We start from the raw sequence: 15,830 nt of genomic DNA, 5'->3' as shown, positions 1-15,830 counted from the left end.
CAGACAAACATCATTACAGTCATTGATGTGACTTTTTCAACTCAAAAATTGTTCGTATCTGAACTCCTGTAGACAGGATACTGAATTTCTAAACACTCTGGAGCTTTTTCGCAGTGGAATTTGGTAATGTCTGTGCACCGTATTTTAATTCACAAACTTTGTAGAATGTGCTGCTCATCTGCACTCTGCCCCTCATTTGATTTTTCATCAGTTGGGGAATGAATAAATGAATGTTTATTTTGGTAACAAATGAATCCAAGTTTTGATCCCAAATAACAAATGACACAATTAAAGGAACAATCCAAATCCTACCGCATCACAAACACAAAAGCCTGCAAGCTCGAGACATTGCATGCATCCAAGGCAAGGAAAAGCAAAGACATACTGAGATTCTGCATAAACACAATGATATTAATGGGGGGGAAATTTCCACCCAGGACAGTGGACAGTTCACAGGAGGGGTGCGAGAAATTTCATTACAATACTTTTGTTGTTTTTTGGACAAAGCAAGCCCGTTCAGACTTCTAGGAATAAAAAATTGGATTGGAATGCTGTTCATCTTTAGATTGTGTCCTTTGCTGAATTTGGCAATGTGGTTCATGGCTCTGGAGGGCACATGAAAATTAGGGCATTGCAAATTTGTACTATCTTTCCTGAGTCAATCTTTTTCTCTGGTGGACCTCTGGGTTTCTGCAAAAAATGAAAAGAGTATTGATCCTGCAAGCTTAACTCCTGTCCCTTTCTGCAGTTTCAGTCTTAATAAAGTTAGAATCAGAAAGTAAGAAGGGCCCAGTAAGGTGACTGGATCCAACCCCTGATGGCAAGTGCTCTTCCTCGAAATGTAGTCAAATCATTTGACACTTTTGCTTAGTTGTTTGGGAGCTAATCCCTGAACAGAAAGGTTCTTGAAAGACACAGTTCTCTCTCTCTCTCTCTCTCTCTCTCTCTCTCTCTCTCTCTCTCTCTCTCTGTGTGTGTGTGTGTGTGTGTGTGTGTGTTGTGTGTGTGGCAGGGAAGTTACATTTCCTGGTCTTAATGTCACTTAATAGAAGCGTCAAGTCTCTTTGGCTTGGCTGAGAATTTCGTTTCTTTTTGGTGCTGATAAGAATTTACCAAAATTCACAACCTTCTCCAAAAAGAACTTGAGTTAAAAATAGAAATGAACGTGGGAGAAAATGAAACTGACAGATCTAGTGATTAAGGGCTCTGAGTTTTGCAGACTTTGAAGGTCTGGGGTTGAATCCCCCTCATTCTTCAGCCATCTTGGTGCTGAATCGGGGTTGCCAACTTTCTTCTTTCTTCTTTAAAAGGCTCATCATCTTTCTCAGCTATGGGACAGCTGGCCCTCTTAGTGTCAGAAATTAGTTGTACCTGTCAAACTAGGTCAGTGTAAATCCAACCTTTAACATGGTGGCTCAACAACTCACAAAATCATGGCTAGGGCATTAAAAATATGGAGTGATTTATCATTAAAAAGTCTCCATTGAAAATCAGCAACCTTTAAAAAAATCCGTCAGATCTTTAAGTGGCAAATCATTGCTGGAATTATTTAAAAAATCATCCACAGGTGAGGATCTGAAAACAAAATGTGAACAGAATATTCAGAGCTGTGTGATGTTGCTGGGACTGGCAGAGCAGAGTTTGGGAGTGCTGGACATGCTTGGAAGACGCAAGTTCGAATCGCCACAGCTATGAAATTAATGAGGTCACCTTGGGCCAGGCAGTGCCTCTCAGCCTGGCCTACCTCGCAGTGTGGTTGTGAGATATAGGGGTTAGGAAGAGGGTGATGATTGGGTTCTTTGCAGGAAAAGTGGCAGGAGGGGAAAATGACAACTATAAATAGGTCTCATATCTTCACATAGCTCTCTGTATGCTTACCAAGCTGCTCTTCCCGCTGCCCTGCCCTTCTTAATTTCTTCCCAGGCATTGAATGCTGTCATCAGTTCTCCTAAATTGTTCTTTTTAAGAGTAGCCATTCAAAGCTGGACAATAAGGAAAGCTGAGCGCCAAAGGATTGAGGCCTTTGGATTGTGGTGCTGGAGGAGACTCCTGCGAGTCCCTTGGACCGCAAGGCGATCAAACCGGTCAGTCCTAGAGGAGATCAACCCTGACTGCTCTTTAGAAGGCCACATCCTGAAGATGAAACTCAAATGCTTTGGCCACCTGATGGGAAGGAAGGACTCCCTGGAGAAGAGCCTGATGCCGGGAACAATTGATGGCAAAAGAAGGAGGGGACGGGAGAGGATGAGGTGGCTGGATGGAGTCACTGGGGCAGTTGGTGTGGGGTTGGGTGGGCTCCGGGGGATGGTGGAGGACAGGAGGGCCTGGAGGAGTGTTGTCCGTGGGGTCGCGATGGGTCGGACACAACTTCGCCACGAACAACAGCAATTCAGATCATTCTCCAGTGGAGTTTTATGCCCTGTTTTATGCCCCTCCTACCGCATCTTATCATTGCCAGGATGGGGAGCTGGGTCACAGCGTTCCCTGGGGGACGAGCAGCACGGTTTATTCTGTTAGGGTCTGTAGGAGCAGGTGCAGTACTTGGAGATGCCTGCCTGGATCGGGGCCTGGCAGATTATGCAGTGCAGCTGGGAGCTCCATGAAGGGCCTCTTTGGGCCACTGGACATGCCTACGGGTTGCATGACCCTTGCAGGAACCTTGTACGGCTCTTCAGTCCGACTGTCCTTGCCAGGTACCTCAGCACGGAAACCTTTGCATTTATCTACCAGATTTCCCCCAAAATAAGACCTAACCGGAAAATAAGTCCTAGCATGATTTTTTAGGATGCTCATAATATAAGCCCTATCTGAAAAATAAGTCCCAGTTAAGTATCGTCATCCAATACGCAATGGATGTATTGAATTATAAAATAATATTAATATATAATTAAATATAAATAATACTATTGGCATTAATACTTAAAATAAATGATAATATAAATTATAATTGTATTTGTAAACACCCAAGCGGGTGCCTCAGGATGAGAGGGAAACACCCATGTAAACAGATGAACTTGAGACCTATTGCCGAATGACCGATCGGAGCACAGACATGACACATGAATAACGTGCGCACTTGATAACGAGCAGGCGTGTTTCGTAATTCAACGTGTCGTGTGTTGTAACGGACATGCTTAATGCACTCGTGTGCTGCCACTCCTGCCTCGTAAGTCTTCAGTCAACACCTGATTTAATGGTAGCTTTAAAGGGAATAATACTTTGACCCCCAGGCAAGATGAGTGCAAAAAGAAAGAGCGATTCCATCAAGTACAAGAAAGGATTCGTAGAGGACTCTTGGGGCAAGAATCTTATAGCTTTCGTAAGAAAAAAATAAGACATCACCTGAAAACAAGCCCTAGTCCATCTTTTGGAACAAAAATTAATATAAGACCTGGTCTTATTTTCAGGGAAACATGGTAGATGGATGTTTGTGCCCCCCCCACCCCGGAAAAGCAGGTTGGTTTAGTCCACAGAGGCAATGGGTCCATTGTTTTGGTGACTGATTTGGCTTTAACATGCTTTATTGATTTGTCCACCTTTTGGCGACTTCTTAACCACCAGACAGAATTTATTAAAAAATCTCCACTTTAAATCGTTTTATCGTTATTAAATTTTTATTTGATTATGATTTTGTCTGAGAGGTCTTACTTTTACTGGTTTGTGCTTATTGTCTTCATTGAATTCTATCTTTTAATTGGTGTCTTATTGTTGTTTTACTTATTGTAAGCTGCTCACAGAGGCATTCCAGCTCTGGGTACAGAATGTAAATGCAATTAATTTTTGTAAGAATAAAAAACTGTAATTTGTAATTACAATTTTGAAATTTTTGTAAGCTGTCCAGAGGCTTTAGTATTGGGATGATGCATAAAAACTTGAAAGAAAGACAGACAGACAGACAGACAGACAGACAGACAGAAAGAAATAAGCAGGTCTTGGCATGAGGTGAACAGGGCTTTGCAAGGGACGCAAAGCAATCACTGCCCCCGCAAGTTGGCCCTCCCCAAATTGGCCCTGAATGGCTCTGAGGATGTTGCTAGGTATGCCTTTGTAATTAATTAATTAATTAATTAATTAATTCCCTTTCTATACCACTCCATAACCTGAAGGTTCTCTGGGCAGTTTAATTTGCAATTGCTTTGGTTCTTGGAAAGGGGCGTGTATTGCTGATGGGAAAGGAGCCCCTGATTCAGCAGCTATGCTTGGAATTTAAGGGTGTGTCCACAAACCATGCTGAACAGAATCAAACCTTTTCTTTTCCTATTCATAAAACATTTGTGCTTAGATGAAAGAACAGCATCTTTTTCCAGCACAGAGTGAAACCCATGAGATTTCTGCATCCCAGCTATATAAGGGGATCCTTAGAATGCTACACAGGTTTAATTTAAAAAACAACAACAATTTATTTTCAAGCCATTTTGCAAAGCTATAAGAAGTCAGGATTCCCTGTCTCAGCTTCAGCAAGAAAATAAGAACTTTGGTGAAGGACTTCCGCTTGTAAGAAAAATAGATCTTTGCACAAATCAGATCTCACTTATTGCACCGTTGGTCCTTTGGGTAAGCTTTGGCATGTGCAGTCCTTGTGTGCAGAGCATCATACTGCTTGTCCCAGGATCCAACCTTCTTTGTTTCATTTTAAACACAAGCCAAGCTTCTAGTTCTCATGCTTGTGAAAATATGCTAGACAGCGTATGGTGCCTTCTAAACTTGCAGCGCTTGGTACTACTAGGGCTTTGCTACCATGACAAGGTCCTTTGCACCTTTCTTTGGCTTCCCAGACAGTTTGTGCTAGATTCTTTTAATAGGTACCCCTGTTAAGTTGTGATGTGTGTGCTTTCGAAATACAGTGTGAACACCCCTGAACTCAAACCAGCAGGCCCGAGGGGAGACTCCCAATAGAAACAAGAAGCTATTTGGAGCCAGAAATAATCTTGCAGCCCAGCCTGTCATCCCAAACCCAGCAGTGCCCAACAGGTGGGTCACTTAAGCTAGGCTGGGGTGACTTTAGCCCCCTCTTCCAAGCTTTCTTCTGTCCTGGCTGCGATGCTGTAGTAGTAAGTGCGGATGAGGGTCTCCACCGTGACGAAATCAGGCCGGTCTTCCACCCTAAACAACAAAATAAGGAAAGAGAAGTCCCATAGGAGCTGGCCTGATTTTGGAGCACTTTTCCCCAGAGGGTCACCCAGAACTTGGTTAACTTTAACCTTCACTCAATCCAATGATTCTGTCAACAACAGTGAGTTCTCAGGTACCTTCTCAAAAAAAGGAGCTTACTAGGACATTAAAACACGCGCAACTTAACACAGCAATCCCCTAAAATACGACCACCCCACAAAATGAAATGAAATACAGTGGTACCTTGGCTCACGAACAAAACAGGTCATGAACAAAAAATTCATTAAAATGTTGATGTGGGTAGAAAACTCTGCATTGGGTGGCAACCAAGACCGCAGCCATCTGCCCCCCCCCCGCACCCGAGTGGAGGGATGGGCCACGATCCCAGTTGCTTTCGTGCAGGGAAGGCTTGTGTGATCAGAGGAGCGCTGCTGTGGGAAAGACGGGAGCAACCTTGGCCATTTCCCCCCCAACCAGCACGATCGCAGCCATCTCCCCACCCCCAGCACACCGTTTGCCCCCGTCTCTCCCTCCCGCGACCACCCCCATTTCTCCCCTTCACCCCCCAGTGCTCCGGGATGATGGGCGCCTGCAGGGATGATGGGGCAACCTTGGCCATGCTGGAGGGGGCAGGGAGATGGCCACGCTTGTGCCTGGGGTGGGGTGGGGTGGATGCCTGCGATCTGTGTTGTTCTTTGTCACTCTGTCACTTTGCTTCGCATTTTTCTGATTTAAAAGATGGTTCTAGAACGGATTGACCGTATTGACATTGAACCTTATGGGGAAATTGGACTTGGCTCACGACCAGTTTGGGTCACAACCAGAGTCCTGGAACGGATTGAGTTCGTGAGCCGAGGTACCGCTGTATCAGAGATGAATATAAAGCCTTCAACAGAGGCATTTAAGAGCCTGAGAGCAGCAAAAAGTTACTGGCCAGCATGGGACAATTGCTGGCATTAGGAACATATTGCTGGGGAGACTATCACAACCGGTGCCACCACTTAAAAGGATCTGTTGTTCTCTTCCTCTGAGCCTGGGGTGTCCAAACTTTTGGCTTCTCTGGGCCACATTGGAAGAAGAAGAATTGACTTGGGCCACACATTAACTGCACAAACACTAACACAAGCTAATAAGTAAAAACTTATTTTTTAGGCGAATGAGGCTTAGGCGAATGGGGCGGCATATAAGTCTGCTAAATAAAATAAATAAGAACAAAGGTCTATGCATAATATTTGTGATATCTGCCACCACAGATAAGCAAAAAAGTCCTCACATAATAATCCTAATTATGTGGTGCCCCATTTGGATTAACTTTTAAAATCATCAAGCAGGTCCCAAGTTTGCAAACCCTAATATAGAAAATGAACATATTTAAGTAATAAAATTTCATTGATTTTTAAAAATAGTTTTAGTATAAAAGTAAAAGAAAAGAGGGCAACATAAAACGAGTGGGATATTTGAAATTGTATTTGAGAAACAAAAGGATCAATCTTTCATTTAATGGAAGTAGTGGCAATTCTTGGTGAGTTCTCAAGGTGCTCCTCAGATATTCTGGTTCTAATTTGACTCTTAGTGTGCTTCATTCTTGAAAATAGTTGCTCACAAAGGGAAGCCGCACACCCTTCAGTTGTTAAACTGAAGCCACACATGTATACGAACAGTGAGAGCATATGTAAATGTATTTTATGTGACATCGCGACATGACATGCTCATCTACAAAGTTCATGCTGCAGAACCACACCATCGAGTCACAAAACAAATCTCAAAAAAATCTCATAATGTTTTAAGTAAGTTTACAGTTTGGTGTGGGGCCTTATTCATAGCCCTCCTGGGCCACATGTGGCCTGCGGGCCGCAGGTTGGACACCTCCTCTCTAAGCCTTCTTCAGAGAGGGCTCTCAGAGGACCAAACAAAGGACCAAATGTCTGTTTATTTTTTTACAGCATTTTACCTTTCTCTTCAGCCAGAAAGAGTATGGACTTGATCTGCTATGATTTGGGTAAGCCTGTAGATTTCTGTTTTTAAAATGGACTGTAATTTGTATAGCTTCCCTTAATGAAACAAAATCAAGCCAAGCCAAGCCAATTTCTGCAACATTTCTGCAAATCGATCGCGTTGAATTGCACAAATGGCAGAGCGGAGGCACAAATTGGGCACAAATCTGGAATTGCGTCAAAAAATTTCAAGAGGCCAAAGTGCAGAACGCACCCACATGGGGAGAAGGAGGCACTCCCATATCTCTCACGAGAAATACTACATCAAAAGCACAAGGATGGCTCAGGCCTCCGCTCCAATGAGTGCAAAATGCCCTTTGCATACATTGCACGGGGGGCACAGAATTCCTGGTTCCAAATTTGTGTAAATATTTTCAGCAATCTCGCAAGTGCTGCCAATGCAGTCTACTTTGGACTGTCGAACTGGAAATGTGCCAAAAGTCCATCAAGCTCAAAAGGGCTGAGTTTGCTGTAGGGCCCTACTGGGTGCAACCCATTTTGTGGAGCAAGACTCAAGGGACCTCAAAGACCTGGCTGAGCTATGCTTTATTCCTCAGAAGAGGGACTTACTTGAATGTCCAACATTGTTGCATCAGTTTGTACATCTCTGGTGGACACTTGGGTGGGCATTCCATCCTCTTGCCTTCCTCTATGAAAGCCATAACCTCAGGTCCTTTCATTTTCTAGGAGAAAGAAAACAGAGCCATTCACAAACATTCCTGCAGGAGCCCGTTTTGTGCTAAAACCACCCCATCTGTTGGTACCCATGAAGAGCAGGTTCCCAAATTTGGGTGCAGATGGGCTCCCTGAGCATCCCCCAGGAGGAGGAAACATGTGACCAAAAGGAGGGAACCGCTTGCCAAAAAGAAGACACATGTGACCAAGAAGGAAGGCAGAAGAGGATATCAATTTGTATGATATTTACTTAACCTGTACACAGGGTTAAAATCTTAGAAATTTATTTATTTAGCATTTTTATATGCCATCCCAGGTCACATAAGCCTCGGGACAGCTTCCAACACTGAAAAATATACAATCAATCAATAAATAATCACACATATATATAAAATATAAAATATAAAATCTGGATTCATCCTGGCAATAAAAGTATAAAACCAATAAATAACCTTAATGATTATTAAAATATTGTTTGAATAAAAAGGTCTTAGTCTTTTTATTGCTTGTACTATAAATTTAATATTAATTGCAACTACCATTTTAACTTTATGGGTTTTTTTTAAATGCTGGTTGTGAATTGTGATGCATTATTGGATAATTGCTTTACATTGTAGTTTATTATTTTGACATTAAGGTATTGATCTTATATATATATATTTATTATCATTAGTTGTTTAAATTACTATTAATTTTATTGCTATTACTATTTTATTGTATTGTTCATTTTATTGTGTTTGATCGTAGGTAAGATGCCCAGAGAATCTATAGCTAAATTGGACAGCATATAAATCAAATAAAAAATAGAATCTCACCATATTGGGAAAGGCAGACTTGGGTGTCCAAGGTTCTAGGTGCCCAGGTTAGTTCCAAGGCCCTGGATCCCTTCTAAATTACTGCTCCCTGGTTTGAAACTCAACTCAGACCAAACTGTTCTTCAAATAGAGGGTCATCTTCCAACAGGAGAGTGTACTCTACCTGCTCAGGACTTTAGCGATTGACTGAAGCACCTGTTTCTCACATCTCCAGATTAAAAGAAAAAAAAAAAGCTCTGGCCACGGATAAGTGGAGAGGCCTGGATCTGAGTCATGGCCAGGTGGCTTGGACAACACTGGGCCACAAGAGCAAGGATGCTGATTTTGCAAATGGCTGCATTGCTTGTTTCCTATTTTGCCTGTGGAGCAGAGGACCTTCTGCCTCCGCCCACTCTGCCAGGATTGGCCCTTAGCTTCCAGGCTCCGCCTCCATGTCAGAGAGTTGGAAGAACCACCAACCAGACCAGCTCTTGGATACTCACCTTGTAGGGTTTCTGCCCGTAGCTGAAGGCCTCCCACATGGTCACACCGTAACTCCAGACATCACTTTTGCTTGAAAACTTCCGGTACAAGATACACTCCGGGGCATACCACTTCAGTGGCCACTTCCCTGTGGTTTTGGCCTGCATTTAGGGACAGAAAAGCAAAGCAGCCCGTCTCCCAAAGCACAGAAAGAGTCATGGAAGTGAAACACAGGAGGGAAATAGTACAAGCAAACTTCCCTTTGGATCACTGGATGCTCTTCTGGGTGGCTCGTGGACTAGGAACCTGAAAGAAAGCATCATCCCCCTGCAGAAGAATCCCCTCGCCCCACCCCGTTTTGCTCAGGGAGCTCTTGGAATGTTGAAAGTGTTGTGGGTGCTCTCACAAAACGTCTGCTTTGGTGGATATGGCTGGTCATAAAAGAAAATACATTGGTGGAAAGTAACTTGCCCAAAAACCAGTGGGCCAAAACATGGGAAAGACCCAAGCTGTGAAACACCACGTGCTCTTTTGAACCCCCATGTGGGTGTTTCCAGAGGGTGGCTCTTTGATTTGCAGCCAGGCTGAAGCTGCAGAGCAGGACGGAGGGGGCACTTTTGGGATGCGGATGGCTTCCCAAGTCCCAGAGGCATTGCCCCTTCTGCATGTCGGCCAGCATTGGGTCAGGAAGGAATATGAAGATTCCTTGATTGGCCAAGAGTGGCAAGATTCCTGTTCTGCGGCTTGATTTCTGGACTGAGGTCCCAAATTTCTCACCACTGGCAGTTTAGGACGGTCCACCGTCAGAAACAATAACAACTCTAAGAACAACTTTACTCAACACAGAAGTATTTCTGAGGGTCCCCCGTGTGGTTCTATCGCCCGTCTCCCCCAGAAACTCTGAGGCCTCTTGTACTCCCACAGGAACCTCCCACACAAGCCATTCCCAGGCTTACCAGATAGTAACTGTCGTCGGCAGCCAACGCCTTGGAAAGGCCGAAATCGCTGATCTTGGCATAGTGTTGGTTGACCAGTAGAACGTTCCGAGCGGCAAGGTCGCGGTGGACAAAATTCTTCTCCTCCAGGTATTTCATGCCGATGGCTACCTGGTGCATGAGCTCAACCACGTTGCTCACCGTAATTTCATCCCTACAGGAGAGGGAAGGAAAAGCAAAGTCCAGCTTCTGTGGGACACGTCATTGAGCAGGAAGCCCTTGCTCAGGGGAAGACTCTACTGGCCGTTATGCACCTTCACCAAAGGTGGGGAACCTTTTTCACCTCACAGGCAGAATCAAATTTCAGAGAAGCGCCTGGCGTGGCATCCTGTGTTGGGCAGGGGCGAAAGCGAATTGAGCACTGGCAGGACATACAAGCAATGCTGGCCCCTTTCAGCTCAGTGCATTTGTGGCCAGCAATCAAGTCTTGGTTAATGCATCTCAGAAAAATTGCGCAAAGCCTGGGGAACCATAGTTGGTTCAGTGGTTGTACAAAGAAGGGGCACAACTGGGAATAAAGGGGAGCTGAAGGAGGCCAGGTCCAGATCCCACATGGTGTGGTTTTCCACCAGTCTGTCCACCCTGGACAATGACAGCATGGCCCCCAGAGGAACCACATAACTGGCCAGTCTGTGCGGTTGAGCTACTGATTACACAGACTCATGCAGACCACAATAGACCAATATTCCTTTGAACTTTTTGAGGGTCGTGGATGGAGCTACGGACAAGCTCGCCCAATGACCCGATCCCAGCAATGCGGCAGCTGGGCCCCGGATTGGCTCACCTCTTGGAAGACAAGAATTTGTTGAGTGGTCCACCAGACGCCATCTCCATCACCAGCATGAGGGCCTCTGCCTCGCAGACGCCAATCACGCGGACAATATACGGGTTGTCGAGCTGGTGCATGATCTGTGCCTCCTTCATCATATCATCCCTTTCAGTCCTCTCATTGCCACTTTTCAGCATCTTGATGGCCACGTCAATTTGCTTCCTGGGTGGGAGGAAATGGGGATGACACAGATGGAAGAAGGATGGACCACCGTTGTCCACACGCACCTGGTCCACGCAGGGAGAATTGGACCAGAGTTGGCATTAAGGATGCCACGTGGTTGGAGGAAGTTGCTGGTTATGGCTAGACTCGGGGAAGGTACTGAGTTCTCTGCGGTGGCGCCCAACCTATGGAATTCACTCCCCAAAGAGGTCCGCCTGGCACCGTCGTTACTGGTTTTTCGGCGCCAGGTAAAGACCTTTTTATTTAAACATCATTTCAATTGTTAAAACATATGATCTGGCCTGGGCAACTTCTTCTTCCTTCTCTTTCTCCTCCTATATTTTTATTTTATACTGATAATTTTAATTTTGTATTTGTAAATCAATGTATTTTTTGTATTGTTATATTTAATGGTAATTTATTATGTACTATTGTATTTCAATGTATTTTATCATGTTGTAAGCCGCCCCGAGGTTTCGGCAAGGGGCGGCATAGAAATGTTATAATAATAATAATAATAAAAAAAAAGTCTAAGAATCCAAAATATGGATTCTGCAGCAGATTGACTCTTGCTGAATCTTGAGAGTTCCCTGGATCCATGGACCATTTTTCCCTTCTGACAGGGGGAATCTGCACGAATTCACTCCAGTGCAAATTTGCTTCGCTGAAACTTTGCGACGGCACAAATTTGAATTAATGAATGTGGATAAACCACAAGACCCGGGTGGAAGAGGTTTAACAAAATGTGTTTGTTTGTTTATTTATTTAGAATTTTTGTATGCCGTCCCATCACATAGCCTCGGGACAGCTTACATGAAATAAATAAACACAATACAAATAAAATCCAGATTCATCCTGGCTGCATACTAAAACCTATAAACTGATATTAAAAGTTATTAAAATATTGTTGAAATAAAAAGATCTCAGCCTGGCGCTGAAAAACAAATAACGATGGCACCAGGCGGACCTCTCTGGGGAGCGCATTCCATACGTGGGGCACGACCGCAGAGAAATTCTCCTCCGGGTACTCACCCTCCTATTATCCTTCACGGAGGGTTCCCGGAGGAGGGCCTCTGCTGCCGATCTCAGGGGGTGGGAGGGCAAATATGGAAGAAGGCGTTCCTTCATGTATCCAGGTCCCAAGCCGTTAAGGGCTTTATAGGTGATAACCAGCACCTTGAATTGAGCCCGGACTTCAATGGGAAGCCAGTGAAGCTGGTAGAGGACTGGGGTTTTATGAGAGTAACGCCCAGTCCCCATCAGCAACCTGGTTATCCCTTAATGTGCTATTCCTTACTTGGGCCTCCCCAGGTGCCGGTGGCTGAATGCCAGTTCAGGCAGGATGATAATGGAGGAATGACATGGGGAAAGATGTTAATGGAAGAGCCCGAGAGATGCTCACACAGGGCACCTTTTGTCTTGCACAAATCCACCGTTCAGCCACCCTTGTGGGGCACTTACTTCTTCATTTTGTAAACTCCTTTCCTGACACAGCCAAAGTTGCCTGAGCCCAGCTCCACCTCGTCAACCATGAGGTTGCTCCTCTTCAGAAACAGCTTCCGCTCCTTCAGCTCTTCCGGATCACTGTAAGGACTCTCGTAGCATGACGTGTCCATGGGTAAGATCCTGGCCCCTGCTCCGGCCCCGAGAGAGAAAGACAGACTTACTGTGTGCATTCCGACTTTCCCAACGCCATCATCCAAAGATTCACCGTTCCAGAGTCTCAGCTGATAATGCTCAGCTTAGGGAACAGATCTACAATTCAGCTGCATTGTTCAATTGATTTTTAATTTTAAAATCTAAAGCAGCTTCTTGGTACACATGAGTCAAATTTGATCACTCTAGCTATGACTATTTAGCCAATATCTCCAATTAGAAGCTCAGACGGTCCTTCATGGCGTTGTGCTTTCAAACTGCGCAACAGTTCCTTCGGCAGGTCGTTATTCTGACTTTCCGATGGAATATTATCTCTGTGTTAGTGGTTCTCCTGTAGTAAGAATCTTCTTCAGTACATGATATCCTGTCCTCTTTATAGAGCTCCAAGAGATAATTTTTTAGCTGGAATTTTTATCTGCCACTGATGCATCCTTGGAATCCAAGATTATTTTTATGTCATTAGACAACAATGCTTTAGAGACCGAGTGCCCAAACTGCAACCCAAAACCCACTTATTTATCGCAAAGTGCCAACACTGCAATCAAACCTGAAAACTGAGGTTTTAGTTTAGAAAAAACAATTCTCAGCTTGTCCAAGAAAATATATAACAATCCATGGCAGCGCACTGACTAGCCATGTGAAAGCTCAGGCGAATTGCGGCTAATGAGTCGTGGCTCATGACGTCATCGCCTGGCGCCGCCACTCCTTTCCAAGCATGCACATGGCCCTCTGTGCGCTGCTATCCGGTGCTCGGCTGATGGGGCGACTGGGCTCGCGTGCCGACAGGAAGGGCTCTGCGTGCCACTGTGGCGTGTGTGCGATAGATGCGCCACCACTGCCACAGAGTATCTGTCTGCTTTGGCTGCTATGAAGATTAGATCGAAGGTGGCATCAACGGAGTGGCTAACTGATAGTCATTAAACTAGGTTTTTTTTACTGCTGTATTTTTTCAGTTTTAACATCTGTTCTTAATGAATTTTCCTAATTTTCCACTTTTGGGAATTTTCACATTTCAGGATGTACAGAAATGGAGAAATCCAGCTCATTCGTGCTTGGTGGATTCCCCACCTGCTTCCAGTCCAGTGACCAGAAATGGTCTGAGTTCACGATCCTATCATAGCCTTTAATTCTAAGACAGGATGAAATGCCTTAGAAAAGTGTGCAAAATAAGTGCAAAAGGGAGAGGGGGAGAGAAAGCTTTGTAAATAAGCACCCTAAACTCCCAATGGATCAAGTGAACTTTGCGCAAACTCAGTCTGTTCACTGAAGATTGCAATTGGCAGAAATTCCAATGTGCAGAAAGCACTCGATTTCGCACAAAATGGGTTATAGCTACACGATTTTCAGGTGCTTCTTTGCATTAATTTTGGTAGCTATTGAAAAATTTACAAATAAGAATTGCTCTTAGAATGGAAATTTGTGAACTATCAACTTGCAGCACACCAGTGAATAAGATGGATTCCCTACACAAACCTCCATGGACAGGGGCAGTTTACCACTGGCCTCCAAATGTGGAGATTAAACATCAGAGGAAGGCCAAACTTTATTGTGTTGGGTCATGGCATACAACTAATGAAGGTATCAAATTTCACAATTAATCCACTAACTGGTTGAGACTCACCAGCTGGTAATACTCAGCTTTTTAATTCGTTTGGATCAGTAACTTCTGAGTTACGTTCTGAATTGTTCACAAGCTTCTAGTCCTCATCACAGTAGCAAAGTCATCCAGTGAGCAACATAGCTGAGCAGAATGCAGGTTCCCTCAGTCCCAGTCCAGCTGACTAACCACTATGCCATACTCTCTAACCACTAGGCTGAGTCCTGTTCCTAATATAGTCATGCATTAGTGAGAGAACTCAAAAGATGACACAGGTATAAAAAAATCGTTAAGAGGGGGGGAAAAAGCCTTAAGAGAATTTAAGAGGAGGGGAAAATCTTATCTTTTAATATCTTAATCTTTTAAATCTCATATTAATCTTTAAGGGGAAAATAAATTTAAATGGGTTAAAAAACCCTACCAGCCCAGTGGCCCTATTTGTTGAGCCCCAAATGCCAACCAAATTAGCTGGAGGTGAAAAGTTGACCAGAAACCAGACTGATGAAGAAAGAGGACAGGGCCAAATAGGAATGTTCCAAACTGCAACATTTTGCTGCAGGTTTTGCTTGTACCCTTCATTGACAAAATGCTCTCGGAAGTTTGCAAGGCATCCTTTTAAAAATGCCGTGGCTGCTGCCTCTTGGCCCGCCACAAGGTGGGGATGTAGTAACACGCATCCTGCCACCATCCCTCTTCTGCACTGTCTCGCGCCTCCTTCCCTTCTTGTCTTTGCAGCACTTCTTTGCTATGCCGCTGATCCCGGAAGTGTAAAATTAACATCAGTTCCTCACGTACATCTAAATCTTCCAAGTTCAGATTTTTTTCTTGCTCGGATGAAAACATGGTGCGCGATGCAGAAACACAGTCGTGCAATGCTTTGGAGGATTGCAAAACAATTCTAGCTAAAAGCCTTTTCGCAGTAACCCCTTCCAGCAAGGAATCCTTTGACCAATTCAGCCAAACCAACACCAATGTTGTCATAATTTTGGCACAGGACAAGACTCCTTTATTCCCAGAAATTTGATGGTATCTGTATAATTGCTAACAGGTGTCACTGACGTTTGAACTGTTTTGTGATGTGTTTGTATCTTAATGGGTAATTGTTGTAGCCGGTTGAAATCTTATACGTTTCATTTCTGTTGGAAGTCACCTGGCATTGTTTTGTCTTGAGAATATAATCTCAGCAATTTTAAAAATAAATACATTTTAAATAATCCAGGCTGAAGAATGCAAAGTCAAACGAACCGCAATCTTTCATTCTTTCTTGTAAACAAATCTCTATTTGTACGAGATTTTCTTTTTTGCAAAGAAATTTTACTTACCTATGGGTTCAGGAGCGTATCTTTCAGAGTTTTGAGGTGTGAGTCTCTTATTGGCCTAGATGAGGGTGAAAAGAAATGCTCAGAGGAGAATATAATCATGTCACCTGAACAACAACCCTGCAAAGTGGGAAAGATGGAAAATGCGTTGCCCAAAGCCATTCAGTGAGGTTCATGGCTGAGAAGGGATTTTAACTCAGTCCCCGTGCAATGG

At 44.1% G+C, this 15,830-nt stretch overlaps 1 protein-coding gene across 1 annotated transcript in view; it reads right to left on the bottom strand.

Moving 5' to 3' along the window:
* Positions 1-3,638: 3,638 nt before the first annotated feature.
* Positions 3,639-15,830, bottom strand: part of LOC123021463 (tyrosine-protein kinase ZAP-70) — a 28,370-nt gene continuing 16,178 nt past the window's right edge. Inside the window, exons 7-13 of the mRNA XM_044426180.1 lie at positions 15,620-15,674; positions 12,506-12,677; positions 10,838-11,044; positions 10,015-10,207; positions 9,079-9,219; positions 7,677-7,789; positions 3,639-5,103 (exon numbers count right to left, since the gene is read on the bottom strand). Of these exons, the coding sequence (XP_044282115.1) occupies positions 4,986-5,103; positions 7,677-7,789; positions 9,079-9,219; positions 10,015-10,207; positions 10,838-11,044; positions 12,506-12,677; positions 15,620-15,674 (999 nt within the window). The 3' untranslated portion in view covers positions 3,639-4,985. The remainder of the gene's footprint in view (positions 5,104-7,676; positions 7,790-9,078; positions 9,220-10,014; positions 10,208-10,837; positions 11,045-12,505; positions 12,678-15,619; positions 15,675-15,830) is intronic.

Source organism: Varanus komodoensis, unplaced genomic scaffold, assembly GCF_004798865.1.
Source record: "Varanus komodoensis strain SLA01 unplaced genomic scaffold, ASM479886v1 scaffold164, whole genome shotgun sequence".
In the NCBI taxonomy this organism is placed as follows: Eukaryota; Metazoa; Chordata; class Lepidosauria; order Squamata; family Varanidae; genus Varanus; species Varanus komodoensis.
Note: the sequence above shows the minus strand (reverse complement) of the source record. Positions and strands in the feature narration are given on the sequence as shown.